This window comes from Aotus nancymaae, unplaced genomic scaffold (genome assembly GCF_030222135.1).
Source record: "Aotus nancymaae isolate 86718 unplaced genomic scaffold, 86718_ANA_hifiasm-v0.15.2.pri h1tg000076l, whole genome shotgun sequence".
Taxonomy (NCBI): domain Eukaryota; kingdom Metazoa; phylum Chordata; class Mammalia; order Primates; family Aotidae; genus Aotus; species Aotus nancymaae.
Genome location: NW_026988491.1, coordinates 15,800,793 through 15,818,193, shown reverse-complemented (window position 1 = coordinate 15,818,193; position 17,401 = coordinate 15,800,793). Strand labels below are relative to the sequence as shown.

Genomic DNA, 17,401 nt, shown 5'->3' with positions numbered 1-17,401 from the left:
GCGTGCCTGTAATCCCAGCTACTCAGGAGGCTGAGGCAGGAGAATTGCCTGAACCCAGGAGGCGGAGGTTGTGGTGAGCCGAGATCGCGCCATTGCACTCCAGCCTGGGTAACGAGCGCAACTCCATCTCAAAAAAAAGAAAAGCATCTGGGGTGGCAGGCACACTGAAGTATCCTGTGTTGATGAGATGGATAGGTGGTCAAAGAGGGGCATCAGGACAGTTATGTACATCCCGGGCTCAGTCACTGTAAGGAGGACCAATCATTTCTTGGAGCCTATAAGGGCTATGCCAATCCCATTCTCTCCCAAAAGGACCCCAGAAACCAAGAAAGTCAAGAGCAGGCAGAAGGCTATTATATATCATGCTTTTAATACAAACTTAAAAAAATCTGGAACAATAGAAACTGTACAGATTTGATCTTTTTGTTTTGTTTTTAAACTAAAATCTCTAAACACACCAACGTCCCATTCCAAAATATTGCACAACATTCTGAATACAAAACCCTTGATTGTATTCCTCCTTCACTAAAGAAAAGTTCATGACCCTGCTCCCCGGGCTTCTCTCCAGGCGTGCCTCAATGCCCCCTTCCCGTCCCTAGGGAGAAGACTAGAGAATCTATAACTCACTGCATTGAGAAAAAGACATCATTCTGGACTAACAGTTTCCATTCTTCACAAGATAATCCACCTTTTGATTTGTTCCTGGGAAAGAGGGATAGCTAGAGGACGGGGAAAGGGGAGAAAAGGTTTTATTCTCCTCTTTTTTTAAAAGTTTGTTTTTCCTGAAAAAATATGTTTCTCTCATCTTTTTAAGAAAAAATCTTGAAAAGAAAAAAATTATGTTTTTTACGTTAGAAATATACATATATTATATATACCTCTTACATTTTACAAATGTAGCAAATTATTCAATACAAACGGACACCAAAAAATGTAAAAAATAAAAAAAAAAAAGTTTTCCTACGAAACCAGGTAAATTAGTGCAGATTTGTTTTTGTTTTCTTAAAAAAAATAAAATTGAAGCAAAAATGCCTAGATTTGAGACAAGACAGACTGAACTGGGCCCAAGAGCCCAGGACTGGAGTCATGCTCCTGAACACATATTTTTCTCCATATTTCAAAAGACACAAACGGGTTGGCCTCCCCCCCCACCACATGTGAGCAACAAGCTGACCTGGTGCGGGTGGGCACCTGTGTGTGTGGATGGGAGGAAGGCTAGAAGGGGACGTAAGGCAGCATCCAACCTTTCCCAGAGAGAAGCTATCTGCTGGGCCTGTCACCTGTGTGGGAGCAGAGGACACAAGGGAAAGGGTGGCCAAGACTGGGTTGGCCCCTGAGAAGTCTAGGGGAACAGATGGTGCTGGGCTGAGAAGCTAGGGGATTGCCTGCCAGGGGAGGTAGAGCTGGTGCCTACTGCAGGGAGAGGAGGCTGGCAGTGCCAGCCTGGGGTGGACCCACTGCCATAGCTGTTGCCTACTTGGGGTCCCTGGGTAGCATGGAGTGAGTGTGGTGCCAGGGGCTTTGGTGATGAGACCCTGATGCCAAGTGCCCCACTTTGCAAAAAAAGTTCATGATCCTGTTCCCTTGGCTCCTGTCCATGCTTGCTTGGCCTCCAAGGGTGTGAGGAACAAGCCCTCTCCTGGCAGCGGCAGAAGAGCAAGCGCTCTCCTATGAGCCAATGCATCACCTGGGAGTGCTGAGTCCCTGTCAGGACACCACTCCTCACAGCATCAAGGTTGGGGTTGGGTCAGGGCTGTGAGAGGGGACGGCAAGAGGTACTGAGAAACTCAACCTGGCAGGGGCACAAATGCACTCAAATAACACCTCCAACCAAGAGACTCAAAGTCTCAACTCCAGGCTCAGGGCTGCCCCCCACAGACACTAGTGCCAAAATCCCACCCTGCCTCCCTGCCTACCCCTAAGGGTGCTCAGGTGAGCAGCTCTCACTGAGCTAAGGTCACACAACAGGAGGGTTGAAGTCCAGGGACTTCTCATAGGCATCAAGGGCTTGGGTATTCCCTCTGCCCTTCAGAGATAACCTTTTTTTTTTTTTTGGTCAAAAACAAAAGTACAGATCCTTCTGCAGTCTGCAAACCAGTTCCTTCTGCAGTGCTTTCTATGGGAGTGTCTCGGGCTCAGCCACAGTGGTGTCATCCTGCCACACACACTGCCCTGCAAAAGGACTGCCAATACCCCCAGCCTATTCCCCAGCCTTACACATAAAGAAGCACTTGTTGCAACCCAGAATCACATGCAGAAGGGAAGTTTCACATGGCTTGGAATCCTTTAAAAAAGGACAGCAAACCAAACACATACACACACACACCCTCCTTCCCTACCCACAACCTCTGGCCTGGGGAAGAAGGAGCCACATGAGGGAAAGAAAGGCCACATGCACCGATGGCCAGGTGGCCAGGGCCATGGTGATGGTCTGGGCCCGGAGGGAATGGTGGGGTGGGGCCACAGGACAGAGATGAAAGGAGTTCCACTAGACAAATGGCTAACCTCCCTGTAGTCACAGACATCAGCTCTAAGGGGAGGATGTCAAGTGGCCAGCTGATAGCGCCCTGTGGCCCAGCCTGAAAGGGAGCGGGGACTGGGGTCGGACCTATTCAGGTGGCAGGGCCCAAGAAGGCCTGCTGAGGTTGGATGGCTTTGAGTGCGAGGATAGCTGGGTGACAGAGGCAGTGACATGAGCCAGCCGCTCCCTGTTTCAGGGAGGATTAGGCTTCAGCTGCAGCTCTTCCTTCCCTGTGAGCTTGGACACACCAATCCTAAACCAGGAGTGTGAAGGAGGAAGGGAGGAGCAGGGAGCAGCAATTCACATCTGGACCATTCTTAGCACAGGAAGCCACTCATTAAAGATGTTATATAGAAAACTACATGTAAGAAGAAAAAAAAAAGAAATATAAAACCCAAACCAACCAAATAAATCACAGGCCGGTGGGTGAGCTGTAGGGGGTGAGTGAAACACACTTCGGTGCTTTGTGGGGCCCTCCCATTCCGTGCCTGGGCTGCATCTTTTTTCTAGAAGTGAGAGTGAGAAGATCGAAAATCTTTTTGTACATTTTTCTTTTCCTTTTTTTGGACTTTCCTTTCCTTTCTCTTTTCTGTGGTCTTGGGTGCTCCTGGCCCTAGGGGCAGGTAGATGGTCAGTTGGCCAGCACCACAGGTTGGAATGGCTGGCTAGGATACTGCATGGTGTTCAGGTTGTAGCTGAGGCCTTCCACGAAGGGCGTCTTCTCCAGGAAGAGGCTGTTGGCACCACCTCCAAATACCTGGGCCATGTCAAAGCTGCTGCTGTTGCAGGTGCCAGCCCCACTGCCTCCAAAAGGGCCTGGGGTGCCACTGCCCTGGCCATCGGCCCCATCAAAGAACAGGCTGGGTGAGCCACCACCGTTGTACACAAACTCCTTGGCATTGGGTGAGAGCTGCGATTGAGGGGCTGGGTTGCCCGTGATGAAGTTCAGTGAATGCATAGACAGAGAGAGGCTCTTGTGCTTCAGCAGGCTGTTGGTGGGTGAGCGAGCCATGCGAGGCTGCTGTGGTGGCTGCTGGCCACCCACCCCACTGCTGGCTACACCCCCACCACTTGCTGCCCCGCCCCCCTTCTTCATCTTAGTGGAGCCAAATTTGGTGGCAGCGAAGGAGGCGGTGGTGAAGGTGATGGGCTGGGCGGAGCGGGGAATGAAGGTGGGGCTGGGTGACTGGCCAAAGGATGGTGATGGGGAGTTGGACAGGGAGCTGTCCTGGCTGCCGATGGGCACGAACACCTGCGCATCAGGGTTGAAGCTGCTCTTGATTTCCTTGTCCAGCTCTGGGGCACCACAGCCCTCACTGTCATCCAGGTACAGCACTTTCACAGCTCCCTTCTCACCAATCTGGTAGGACACTTCAAAGGGATCAATCCAGACACTCAGCTCCTCAGGTACATTGGCCCGCACATCTTCTACTGCGAGGCCACTCCGCTTGGCGGCCAGCTCTACCACAGGGTCCACCATCTCCCCAATGTGAACACAGCGGAAGCCAGAGCCCTTCAGTGGCTTCTCAGGGTACCAGTGGCCTTCATATTTCTTTTTCAAAAGCCGCTCTAGCTCTTCCCCAAACAGGTCTGCCCGGCGCCGGGGCAGCTTATTGTACAAGTAGGAGATGATGAAGTTCAGGGCCACTTTGATTTCTAGCTGCATGGTCCTTTCCTAGGCAGAGAATCAGCACAGGGCACGTGCACAGCCTTGGGCTCCAGACGGCTCTGGGAAATAAGGATAGGCACCATGAGAAGATATGCAGAAAGCTGGTGGTAACCAACAGCTAAGGATAGACATAAAAGCACCAACTTTGGATCACACAGACCCAGAAGCTTATTTCTGCCCCACCAGTGACTGTGGGCCCCAGTTTCCTCATTAGTAACATGAGGCTATCATGAAGTTAAGTTAGTTCAAGATATAAACTGCCTCACAATGTACCTGGCAATTAAAAGGTAATTGATAAAGTTAGCTACTATTTTTAAGTAATTCTAAAGAAATAGGAAAGCTGTGTTTTCCACCATCTTGAGAATTCAGGTATGAATGACACTAAAAAAATCAAGTCCCGCCGGGCGCGGTGGCTCACGCCTGTAATCCCAGCACTTTGGGAGGCCGAGGCGGGTGGATCACGAGGTCAAGAGATCGAGACCATCCTGGTCAACGGGCGAAACCCCGTTTCTACTAAAAATACAAAAAATTAGCTGGGCATGGTGGCATGTGCCTGTAATCCCAGCTACTCAGGAGGCTGAGGCAGGAGAACTGCCTGAACCCTGGAGGTGGAGATTGCGGTGAGCCAACATCGCGCCATTGCACTCCAGCCTGGGTAATAAGTGAAACTCCGTCTCAAAAAAAAAAAAAAAAAAAAATCAAGTCCCTAAATCAGGTGAAGAGAAGGCTCTTGCTGTCTCCACAATATCTTGGTAAAGTTGTGCTCCCAAACTGTCGGACTAAGATGTAAGTTTAAAATCTTTGGTTGTCCTCCTTAAATGAAAAGGGATACAGATCACTGTACAGAAAGGAGCACTGCCAATTTTTCACTGGGGGCCTGGACTCCAGTCACATCCATCTGTCATCATGGGCCCCATGGGTGTGTATGCTGTCTGGCTCAGTCCGGGTTTGCAGAACTGATTTAAGAACTCGACAGAATGGGCCAGGCACCATGGCTCCTGCCTGTAATCCTAACACTCTGGGAGGCCAAGGCAGGTGAATTACCTGAGGTCAGGAGTTGAGGACCAGCCTGGCCAACATGGTGAAACCCTGTCTCTACTAAAAAATACAAAAACTGGCTGGGTGCAGTGGCTCATACTTGCAATCCCAGCACTTTGGGTGGCCGAGGCGGGTGGATCACCTGAGGTCAGGAGTTCAAGGCCAGCCTGGCAAACATGGTGAAACCCATCTCTACTAAAAATACAAAAAAAAATAGCTGGGCATGGTGGCAGACGCCTGTAATCCCAGCTACTCAGGAGGTTGAGGCAGGAGAATCACCTGAACCCTCCGGGAGGTGGAGTTTGCACCATTGCACTCCAGGCTGGGCAACAGGGCGAGACTTTGTCTCGAAAAAAAAAAAAATTAGCTGGGCGTGGTGGTGGGCACTTGTAATCCCAGCCACTTGGGAGGCTGAGACAGGAGAACTGCTTGAACCCGGGAGGCAGAGGTTGTAGTGAGCCAAGATCATGCCATTGCATTCCAGCCTGGGCAACAAAAGCGAAACTCTGTCTCAAAAAAAAAATAAGAAAACAGCATGAGCCCCAGGAAAAAGGCAAGACCTGTCACAACCAGAGATGTGGACCAACAAGGGAACTGCTGACTGGAGGCTGCCCCAGGGAAGCAGAGGACAGGAGAGGGAATCTCTGTAGTTTCTGGTGAGAGTGTAAGTGATGAGGGTGGCAGAGGAAAGAAATTTTCCATCACCCTGCAGCCTCCAGCAGGGACCCATCATCACTCAGTCTCCCAGGGACTGTCTGACCACCTGTCCTCGGCACCAGATCAGATTTATCAAGTGTTTGGAGATGCTTAGAGAAAAGGCAGCCCAAGATAAACACCAGATTGTTATTTTGGGATTCTCTCACAGCCAGATCCCACTGAGGTCAAAAAGGTTTACTCCCTCAGCCTGAGCCAGCCTCATGTCTCAGGAAGATGATCTGTGAGGTCCTATGAGCCTGTGATCCTAATCTCATTTTCTCCAAAAGGGCAGCTCCAGGGTTCATGCTGGAGGAGAAACTGAACTGAAAGAACTGGCTCTGAGGGGAAGCAGAGCCAGAACATGCTCCTAGCCAGACCTCTGGGCAATGCTGTGCTGCTGAGCCAAGCACAGAGACATGACTGCTCCATGATCTGTCAAGGGCATCTTCTGTCCTGTTAAAGATTCCAGGCTGGATCTTGATTCAAATCCTTTCTGGATCCAGTTTGAAGTATCCAGGTGCTAATTTCAGGCTTGAGGATTTTGAGTTTTCTAAACACCTGCCCCAACACATTTCCCTGTAATTCTCAGGCCTGGGTCCATGGCTCTTAAGGGGCATTTTAATTTAATTTATTTATCTATTTATTTGTTTTGAGACTGAGTCTCATTCTGTCGCTCAGGCTGGAGTGCAGTGGGCGCGATCTCAGCTCAGTGCAACCTCCGCATCCTGGGTTCAAGTGATTCTTCCACCTCAGCCTCCTGAGTAGCTGGGATTACAGGCATATGCTACCATATCTGGCTAATTTTTGTATTTTCAGTAGAGATGGCATTTCACCATGTTGGCCAGGCTGGTCTCCAACTCCTGGTCTCAGGTGATCCACTCGCTTCAGCCTCCCAAAGTGCTGGGATTACAAGTGTGAGCCACCATGCCTGGCCTAATTTTTTTTTTGTATTTTTATGTAGAGATGGGGTTTGGCCATGTTGCCCAGGCTGTTCTTCAACTAACGTGTTCAAGCCATCCATATGCCTCAGCCTCAAATGTCTATTCATGATCAACACAGATCAATTTCAGGGCTTTTTTGGGTTTAAAAAGTAAGAATAATAAAAAGAATAAAGGGCTTTCTGTTTATGAGGATCAGGCTTATCAGCAGATACAAAGCTAGCCACCAGAACCACGAGCCTTCTCTTAGGAATGGAAGTCTGAAAGGGCCACGTGGTCCATAGATGTGTCAAACATGAAGCAGACTAAAAAGTTGTGAAGAGACAGGCGTGGTGGCTCACACCTGTAATCCCAGCACTTTGGGAGGCCAAGGCGAGTGGATCACTTGAGGTCAAGAATTCAAGAACAGCCTGGCCAACATGGCGAAATCCCATCTCTACTAAAAACACAAAAATTACCTGGGCGTGTACCTGTAATCCCACTACTCGGGAGGCTGAGGCAGGAGAATCACTTGAACCTGCAAGGCAGAGGTTGCAGTAAGCTGAGGTCGAGCCACTGCACTCCAGCCTGGGTGACGGTGGGATTCTGCCTCCCAACCCAAAAAAAAAAAAAAGCTGTGGGGAAAGTTGATACTGGTTGTCTACAATGGAACCTGGTGTTAAAGACAGTATTTCCAAATACTGTCTAAAAGTATTTGATTCCAAATACTGTTTGAAATCTAAAACAGACTGAAGTCAACCTACGATATCTCTCTCCCAAGGCACCATGTGGTCTCCTAAAATGCACCTCTTGGTATTCCACTGAGAGCAAAGGGTTTCTACACCTTTCTAGGCCTCCTCAAACCTGGCTAAATAATTGCCTTCCAAGTTAACTACCCTGAACAGTTCGGCCTCAAAATGGGAGCATTTTAAATGCAGGTCGAAGTCACTGGGAAATAAGCCTCCCACCCGAAAATACAATAGAACCACTGTCATCAGCCCTGCCTAGCTAACCATTTTCTGCAGCATAAGCAACTAAAGCTGCACACCAATTTATACCTCAGTGATGTTGCCGCACAAATAAGGAAGTATATAATGCCACCTTTGCCTCTTTAATTAGAGAACAGGCCAGACCAGATGGCTGTGGGGTGGAACCTTACAAAAATGATGGACAACCAGAATGAGATTTTCTGCTCTATCAGCTCAGGCTCTAATTTTGACTGCAAGAAGCTTATGGAGCAGAGGATTAAAGCACTGGTGCTAGCTTGTCTTTAGCTAAAGATCGGAGTGGCCATTCAGAGGAGTTTGTTCATTTTTTAAAAAGCTATGAACAAATTCTAGAGCTTACATATAAAATATTTATGGAAGTATAGTAAGATTAGAAAGTTTAGAAATAACTACCTGTCAATAAAGTAAAGGGATTCATTAAGCGAATGCAGAGGACACTAAGATCTTTTCCAACCCCAATGAAGGCACAAACAGCCAAAAAGGGAGCAAAAGAATAAAAATGATGAGGTGTTTAATAACAGCAAAATCTCCCTTTTGTCAACCTATTAAAAAAAGCAAATATGGGCCAGGCACTGTGGCTCACAGCCGTAATCCCAGTACTTTGGGAGGCCAAGGTGGATGGATCACCTGAGGTCAGGAGTTCGAGGCCAGCCTGGCCAACATGGTGAAACCCTGTCTCTAATAAAAATACAAAATTAGCTGGGCGTGGTGGCAGACGCCTATAATCCCAGTTACTTAGGAGGCTGAGGCAGGAGAATTGCTTGAACCCGGGAGGTGGAGGTTATAGTGAGCCAAGATTGTGCCATTGCACTCCAGCCTGGGTGACAAGACCCAGAGTTCGTTTAAAAAAAAAAAAGGCAAATACGAGAGCAAAATTCTGTCCAATTTCACTAAGCATTTTATCCTCACTTGTTTACTCCCAGCAGCAAAGTTAAACTTGGATTCCGATCCCTTGTGCTGACTTGTGTTTTTAAAGAGTAGGTGCTTAGGAGAAAGACGATGGGGGAAGAAGTGGGACATGAAGCTGGGAAGAGGCCTCAGTCAGTGTCAGCGGGATTACAGAGAACTTCTGGCAAAAAAAGTGACGAAGGTGTCTACGGCCATAGCACCCTGAATGTGCCTGATCTCGGAAACTAAGCAGGGTCAGGCCTGGTTAGTACTTGGATGGGAGACCACCTGGGAATACCTGGTGCTGTAGGTTTTTGGCTCTTAAAAAAAAAAAAAAAAAAAAAACTTCTTGGAGACTTTATTCATTTAAAAAAAGAAAAAAAAAAGAAAAAAAAATGTGAGGAAGGGGTGTGTGTGTGTGTGTGTGTGTGTGCGCGCGCGCGCGCGCGCATGCATGCTCTAATGTCAGAGTGAAGGAAGTTCCCCCCACCCCCACCCCGAGACGGAGTCTTGCTCTGTTGCTCAGAGCTGGTTCAAGCGATTCTCCTATCTCAGCCTCCCGAGTAGCTGGGGTTACAGGCGCGTGACACTATGCCCAGCTAATTTTTGTATTTTTAGTAGAGCAGGGTGGTTTCACCATGTTGGCCAGGCTGGTCTTGAACTCCCAACCTCGTAATCCGCCTGCCTCGGCTTCCCAAAGTGCTGCAATTACAGGTGTGAGCCACCACTAGCAGCCGGAAGATTTTTTAAAAGAAAATTGTGTTTCAAAGAAGGAACGGAGGGGTAACGGTGATGGAATCCACTGAGCCCCAAATCCAAAAAGATACTCAGACACCTCTAAGCCTTAACACGCAAACTGTCCTACAATGAAGGACTACGGGACTCAACTAAGTGTGGAGGGGCCAGTAGGTGTCACAGACCGGGTGGATGCGAGTGCCCTGGCGCTGCCCGGGGAGTTAGAGCCAAACGCAGGCAGTTCCTCTCTTTAGTGAGACCCGGGATCCGCCCCAACTCGCTGGTCCCAAGGGCAGTGGCCCAGACGGGCGGGTGTGGGTTGAAAGGCTTCCAGGACTGGTGCCGACTGACCACACCACCACGCCCAGTCTCACATCATCTCCCCTAAACATAGAGTGGTCAACCCTAGGTCTGACTACAAGGCCTCTTTCGGCTAAGAAGATCCTTTCTAGGGCACTCCATATTCCTCAGGAGCCAGGAAAACTCCACTCAACCCCAAAGTAGGTGGGGAGGCCAGCGGCGAGGGCGCGCTGTGCACTCTGGGAGTTGTAGTCCTCGAATGCCTCCGGACTCGGCGGCAGTGAGTGACCTACTTTCTCTGCACACTACACTTCCCTGAGTACTCTGTGAAGGCCTAACTGGCTGCACTACGCATGCCCGGTAAGGGGAGCTGACCCAGGGTCGGACTGCCCAGGAAAAGTTTCCGATGCACATGCGCGCTGTGGCTGCCGGCGCCCCCCTCCCATCGCCTAATACATTTCATACAGATTCTACCCAGAAGGCCTACTCTCCGTATTGTAATGGCCCCACCACATACTCTAGGCTTTACGAGAGCCTAACTTTCCCACCTTTCCCTTCATCGCCTCCCACCACTGTTGAAACTAGGATCTGCTTCTAAAGAGTTTTTTCTGGGTGAAGGGAGAGGGCTGGCTTTTATAAGGTCACGACCCCTCCCCCCACCACCTTAACCTGAATTCCAGGGCCCGGGCGGTCCGTCTGGGGTTGCTGGATGGACAGTGGATTCAAAGGGAAACAAGCCTTTTCACTTAATGCCTAGCGGACTCGGCTCCAACACCCTAACAGCCAGGAAAGGAAAGGCAGGAATCAAACCCAGTTCTCCCGTCCTCTCGGCCAAAGAAATTTCCAGTCAAGCTGTGGGGAGGCGCCGGGCCAAGGCCAGCAGGGACCAAGCCTCACCCCATTTCTAATCCAACTCTGAGTAACCAGATCCGGGAGAGGGAAATAGGAAAAGGTTCCCAGGCAGAGAAGAAAAAAAATTGTACACCTGACACCTGAGCATCTTCTCATACTAAAATTCTGTGTATCTCCTCCCATGGCAAGGTCTGCTCTACGACCAGACTTACCAGATCCTCAGCAAGCTCCACTACTGGGTGTTAAATCTCCTTAATCCTTCCTCCCACACAAGCTTCTTTCCTCCTGTACTTCATGGAGGGATGGGGGCAGACGCCCAAGAAAGCAATAAGGTTGTTTTTCTGCTGGAAAATCAAAGATGAGGGACCCATTCCCAGGGTACCGTGAGTGAGAAGGAGAAAAAGACCGTTTAGATATGGAGCAGCACCAGAGACCTGACCTCTGCCGGTACCCAAGTTGAAGCTTGCTGTGTGTGGGGTTCTGGTTTCTCCTGGGGGAGGGAGAAGGCCTGCAGGCAGTGCCTCCTCTCTGCACCCTCCTTCCCCTCCAGATTTCTGGTGGTCAAGGGCACAGTTCATCCTCCGGACAGGAGAGGAAGGAGTTTGGGGGTAGGGCTCCCACCTCACAGGCACCTTACCAAGATAACCAGAATCCACTCACTGGCACTGGTCTAAGGGGACTTTTTTTCTGCCCACTTTTCCCTTAAAACACTGAAGAGTATAAAGAGCTCAAGCCGAAATGGTGAACTCTAGCTCAGTGGCCCAAGGACAGTCTCCACTGATCTGTCCTGTCGCCAAAGGGGGTGTCCCACCTCCACCCTTCAGGTATCACAAAGCCAGAAATAGAGCCTATTAACAATTACCACCCCCCTTCCCTGCACACGGGAAAAGAAGCAGAAAAACAAGGCCTGGATCCCTTTCCTTCCTCGGATTTATTTAACGGTGGGGGGAGTTACGTTTCTTTGGAGAACAAGGAAGATCTAGCGAGTAGCTGCGATATAAAGAACTGGGGGAGGCCGGGAAGGGAGGAAATGCACCCCACCCAAGAAGGGGCCACTCTTGGAACTGGGAGAAAAGGGACCTCTTGGGCACCCCAGGAGCAGAGATGGCGTGAGGAGAGGAGCAGGGAAAAGGGGGGTCTAGAGGGGAGCTGGAGGGGGAAAGAAAATGCTGGCCAAGCGGGGGAGGGGGCGGCAGCAACGTGGAGAGTCCAGCAAAGCGGGAGTAGGGCGGGGTGCGAGAGGCGGTTAGGCCGGCTGGGTCTCGGGGCGGGTCCCCCGCCCGCACGCCCCCCCACTCACTCACTCGGGTCTCCGCGGCGGCGGGGCGCTCTGCCGGCCTCAGGGCGGCTTCTTCCTCCAGGGTGGTCCCGAGCACGGGGCGGAGGTCTCCCTTCCTTCCCGGGTGCCGGCGGGTCGGGGACCGAAGTCCTTTTCGTCGTTGAGGGTTGGGGGACGAAGCAGGGGGCTATGGGCTAGGACTCTCAAGAATTTCTTTCAGCTCTTAGGAGGTCGGGCTCGGCGGCGTGGGGACGGAGAGCAGGCGGACGGACCAGCGGGGATGGCTGACTGGCGGGTGGTTCGTATCGCGGAACGGAAGACGGTCTGGGCTGTCGCCGGAGGGCGGTACTGCCCTTCTGGCCCCGCGCCTCCCGAGCCACTGGCTTGTCTCCGCCGACAACCCACACCTTCCCGCGCCCTGGCCCGAAGTGAGCAAAGTCAATGAAAAGTTTCACCCTTAGCAACCCTGCGCACGGATCCGCCTTCCCCACCCCTGCGTGATGCGTCCCTCCGCCCTGCAGGGGCGGGGCCGGAGCCCGGCCGGGACTACTTCTCAGCCCGCCCAGAGCCTCAGCTCGCTGGTACCGCGCGGAGCCGTTCCTCGGCCCCTTGGTGCACGCGGAGCCTTCCTGCTCTTGGCTTCCGCCTTTCCCTCCCCTTCACAGCGATGCGCCGCAATCCTTTTCTTCATTGCCACACCACTCTCTGAACTCGTGCGCGTCGTGTGAGGTGTTCTCCCTGAGGACGGGCGCTCTGAGAGAGCTGAGGGCGGCCTGAGGCCAGGCTGCTCACGGGCCGGACACAGTGCTCTCTTTAGTTGTGTTTGAGGGACGAGTGTCGCGGGGGAAGGAACGGAGTCACCAGGCTCTCCTGAAACTTCCCCGTTGACGACTCCGCCCTGCACCTGCCTCAGCGTACACGGTTCGGACCTTTGCCCGAGCCATTTCCCGGGGCCTTCCTCCAGCTCCGGGTGTCTGGCTCTGCCCGCGGCGCTCGCGTCGCCCCAGTTACGGCCTCCGCGGAGGGGACAGCGCGGGCTCTGGAAACGAGTCGGACCCGTTTCAGGCAGGCCTGAGTCTTCCGAGTGCCTCGTGCCTTCTCGGGGTACTCATCGTCGAAAGAAGGGCGAGGGGGGACTCTGGGGCCTGAGCCACGCTGTGCAGGAGGAAGAGGCGAGGACTAGGCCGACGGCCGGGAAAACGAGCTGAGCGCTACAATAGACCTACCCCTCACCGCCTCTGGCGCTCCTTTACTCGCAGCCGGGAGGGCCGGCGCCGGCTTTGCGCAGGCGCGCGGGCGCAGCCTTGCTCTCCGTGGCTAGCGACCCCAGTGTGGGGTACGCGGGAGAGCCACATTTCTTCTAGTCAGTCTCGCTGGCGTGGAGTAGCCCCTGACCGTGCAAGGGGTGCCGGGCTCGCAGCCACTACGACCCCTTGGGCGGCGGAGCGACGCTCCGCGAACTCGGGACTTGGCGCACCAGCCCGCGCCCTGAGGCCCCCTGTCCTGCCTCTGGCCACGCGGGCTGCTCTGCCTCTTTGTGACTGTGCGGGACACAGAGCCACGGATAGAGGGCTGTGTTGCGGTCACAGGCAGACAGGACTGCCAGAAGATGCAGTCCAGTCCGGAGCCCCCGGGGAACTGTGCGTGGGGTGTTCGCCCCAGTCCCTCCTTAGATGACCTATTTCCCCGTTCTCCCCTCCCCGCCCCCACCTTTTTTGTCATTCCAGACTGTTCCGGCCCAGCAGCAGCCGCCAAGCCCACGTTGGGTGGCGAGATCCGAGTTTCCAGCTACGAACAGTTTGCATTTTTTTTCCTTGATCGCTTTTTTTGGCAAGGGCAGAGAGCACCGGTAGCATGGGGATTTAAATGCGCTTTCCCTGAATACAGCAGAAAAATGCCGGGCTAGAGGGCAAACTCCACAGAGACTGGGAGGCGGGAGGGAGCCTGAGCGTCCCCCCATCCCCCACACTTTGAGCGTCGCAACCCCGGGGGCACCTCCAGGGACTACTTGCCTTGTGCGTCAGCGAGTCATAGCGTCACACACACGCCCCCTCCCGCACAGCCCCGCTGCACCCTTCCCTTCCTCATCCCCTCCCCTCCCCTCCCCTTCTCTCTTCTCCCCTAGCTCTTTCCACCAGGCAGGGAGGCTTAGCCGACCCACACGCTCCCAGATCACCGAAAGCTAAAAATAGAGCCGGCGTGTTAGCAACAGCCTTTCCATTGGTCGGGGGACAGAGAGAGGCGGTGTCTGATTGGGTTTAGGATCCAGCGTTAGGATTGGGCCCTTAGGAGTGTGCGTTTGCACCAGCGGGCATGGCAAGGATGCTGGTATTTGTAGTCATTGATTAAGGCAGCCATAGATATAGGTGGACTTATATCCCAGTTGTGCTGCCTACTGTGTGATCTTAATTTAATGCAGCAAAACTCTCGACATCATCAAACCTCAGTTTCTTCATCTATAACATGTAGCTCGTGTGGGGGATTAAGTACGATGCTGTATGTAAAGCCTGGCTCAAATCATTGCTATTCTTAATTTAAAGATAAGTGTTTGGGCCAAATTGCATCATATCATGCATATCCACTGCTCAGTATGTTGTGCACTCTCCAATGTGAAACTTCTGACAGTGGTGAAGGTGAGCTGAGGCGAGTTGTCCTAGGGCACCTCAGGAAAGACAGCTGGAGTACATATAAGCAGTTAAAGGGTAGACGTCTACCATTCTGGACAGGCTGAGGGAAGGCAAACTGAATCCTTAGAAGGAAGGCCATGAATTTCTGGGTGTTTGTGCGTTTAATTGAATCTCCTCTGCAACACTGGAAAGATACGAGCCCTCAGCAGCATTATTAGAATGAAATGATAAATCCAGCCTCCTTGGTGGGAGCTCTGGGTAAAAGGTTAGCATGTAAGTAAGAAAAGATAAAATAGAGGGGGAAAAAAGGTAACCACCCTTCTTAACTGCTGATGTCTCCATTTATCGTGTGGTGAGGAGGAAGTTGTTTTTCCTCCCCACTTGTACCCACTGTGTGATTACATTTTGCCAGGGTGTAATTGTGAGCTAAATGCCTACTCAGGCATTCCAGATTCCCCTCCCATTTTGAATAATCATGTGTTGAAAGGCATGCACCATGCTTGCAAAATGGTGAGCTCCATGAGCAAGCAGGTGAGGCAGGGAGAAGGTGGGGGGCACATCCCCTGTCTGAGAGTAAGCAAGATGTGGTGCCATAACAAATCAGGCTGGTCATAATTGGCCTCAGTTAACTCTTAGAAATGAGTCACCCTCTCATACACACACCAGGGCAAGAAATTTTGTATTGTTTCTTTGAAGTTATTTAAGAGAATTTCCTCAATTTGATTTCTTCAGCAGGTGCAAAAGAAATTGGCTTTGGGGAACTGTGGTTGGCTACTGAAGAAAAATCATTTTTAAATTGTTTAAAAATTTATTTATTATTTATTTTGAGACAGAGTCTTGCTCTGTTGCCCAGGCTGGAGTGCAGTGGCACGATCTTGGCTCACTGCAACCTCCACCTCCCAGGTTCAAGTGATTGTCCTGCCTCTAGAGCAGCTGGGATTACAGGCACACACCACCACACCTGGGTAATTTTTGTATTTTTAGTAGAGATGGGGTTTCATCATGTTGGTCAGGCTGGTCTTGAACTAACCTCAAGCAATCAGCCTGCCTTGGCCTCCCAAAGTGCTGGGATTACAGGCATGAGCCACCATGCCCAGCTGACAAATGATTTTTATATAGAATTCACCAAGACTGTGAATTCTAGTAAACAAGGTAAGTGAACAAACCTATCTTGCTAAGATGCTAAAATGCAGGGTTCAAAGAAAGTAACATTTTAGCCTTGATGGTATCAACAGGTCACTTGGGACAGAGCTGATAAGGAACTGAGTGACTGGGAACAGGTAGAAATAATCAGAGTCTTTTAAAACAGGAACATTCCAAAGAAGGAAAAGAATCTTTTCCTTCTATGTCTTTGCTTCAAACTACAATTAAAAAGCTACGGGTCAGAATAGAGTGACACATAGTCTCTCTGAAATTTGGTCAGTTCAGTTTGATTCCTTGGGAAGTTAATTTTAATTTAGAAGTTGCTGATTGGCAGACCAAGGTCCACATCTGGCAGATGTATTTTCTTGGCACATACTGACATATTACGGTTTTAAAAGTGAGTTGCCTATATTGAAAATGTGGGATATTGTACAAAAATAGCTTAAGTTGCCACTTGTCCTAAATTCAAAATATCTGGCAACACTGGGCATTAAACTGGCAGCAATTGTCTGGAGTTGAATAGCAGCTGTCTCTTTTAGACAGGGCTTGTGTTCTCTGGTTGCCTAAGGTCCCCACCACTCCCCTGTTGTGTCCCAGACACAGAGGCTGAAGGTCACATACTATTTATCATCACACTTGGGCTATTCTTCTTATACCCCTCCTTTTTCAATTAATGATATTACTCACCCAGACTCCCGAGTTTGTGACCCTTTTTCGGTTTAATTTAGTAAGTAATTGTTGGAGTGATTGCCTATTGTATGCCCTGGGTGGAAGGAGAGGCAAAAGGGCACCCCAGGAGCAGAGGCCTCAGCCTCCCATGTAGCTGGGATTGCAGGCACAGGCTCACCCCAGCCTCTGCCTCCTAGGTTCAAGCAGTTCTGCCTCAGCCTCCCGAGTAGCTGGGATTATAGGTGCCCGCAACCATACCTGGTGAATTTTTGTATTTTTAGTAGAGATGGGGTTTCACCATGCTAGGCAGGCTGGTCTCAAACGCCTGGACCTCAGGTGATCCACCCATTTCAGCCTCCTAAAGTGTAGGTATTATAAGCATAAGCCACTTTGTGTGTGTGTGTGTGTGACAGAATCTTGCTGTTGCCCAGGCTGAAGTGCAGTGGTGCAATATTGGCTCACTACAACCTCTGCCTCCTGGGTTCAACCGATTGTCGTGCCTCAGCCTCCCAAGTAGCTGGGACTACAGGTGGGTACCACTGGCTGGCTAATTTTTTTTATTTTTAGTAGAGATGGGGTTTTGCCATGTTGGCCAGGCTGGTCTCAAACTCCTGACCTCAGGTGATCTGCCCACCTTGGCCTCCCAAAATGCTGGGGATTATAGGCATGAGCCACCATGCCCAGCCACTAGAACCATTTCTGTCAGGTTTCCTTACAGAGTGCTTTGAAGGCAGAGATAATTTTAATTCAATTTTGGATATTTAGCATATCATAAACAATCAAAAGTTGTTGACTCAAACCAAAACCCTGGAGAAGTCCAAAGACTCATTTTTTTAATCCCCTTGGCTTTGCTAAGCATAGTAGGGACTTGGCGAAGTCCCTAGATTCCTCAGGACCTGATGCCTTTGTTTTTTGTTTTTTGAGACAGAGTCTTGCTCTGTCACCAGGCTGGAGTGCAGTGGTGGGATCTTGGCTCACTGCAACCTCTGCCTTTCGGGTTTAAGCAATTCTCCTGCCTCAGCCTCCTGAGCAGCTGGGATTACAGGCATGCACCACCATG

At 50.9% G+C, this 17,401-nt stretch overlaps 1 protein-coding gene and 1 pseudogene across 3 annotated transcripts; one reads left to right on the top strand and one right to left on the bottom strand.

Moving 5' to 3' along the window:
* Window positions 1–351: 351 nt before the first annotated feature.
* Window positions 352–13,130, bottom strand: TOB2 (transducer of ERBB2, 2). 3 transcript variants are annotated; one of them, XM_012476676.3, is made up of 3 exons: window positions 11,928–13,130; window positions 10,836–10,964; window positions 1,546–4,249 (listed from the first exon to the last, which is right to left on the bottom strand). In XM_012476676.3, the coding sequence occupies exon 3, from the start codon at window positions 4,185–4,187 to the stop codon at window positions 3,153–3,155; it is 1,035 nt and encodes a 344-aa protein (XP_012332099.1). In that variant the 5' UTR covers window positions 4,188–4,249; window positions 10,836–10,964; window positions 11,928–13,130; the 3' UTR covers window positions 1,546–3,152. The 3 variants fall into 3 exon arrangements, with proteins under 3 accessions (XP_012332101.1, XP_012332099.1, XP_012332100.1); XM_012476678.3 differs by lacking the exon at window positions 10,836–10,964 and having other exon boundaries at window positions 352–4,249; XM_012476677.3 differs by lacking the exon at window positions 11,928–13,130 and having other exon boundaries at window positions 10,757–11,827.
* Window positions 8,941–9,049, top strand: LOC135271354 (5S ribosomal RNA; annotated as a pseudogene).
* Window positions 13,131–17,401: the final 4,271 nt, after the last annotated feature.

What these genes read in the sequence shown, in the direction of transcription:
- TOB2 (XM_012476678.3), bottom strand. Translation starts at nt 4,187, where the DNA reads ATGCAGCTAGAAATCAAAGTGGCCCTGAACTTCATCATCTCCTACTTG.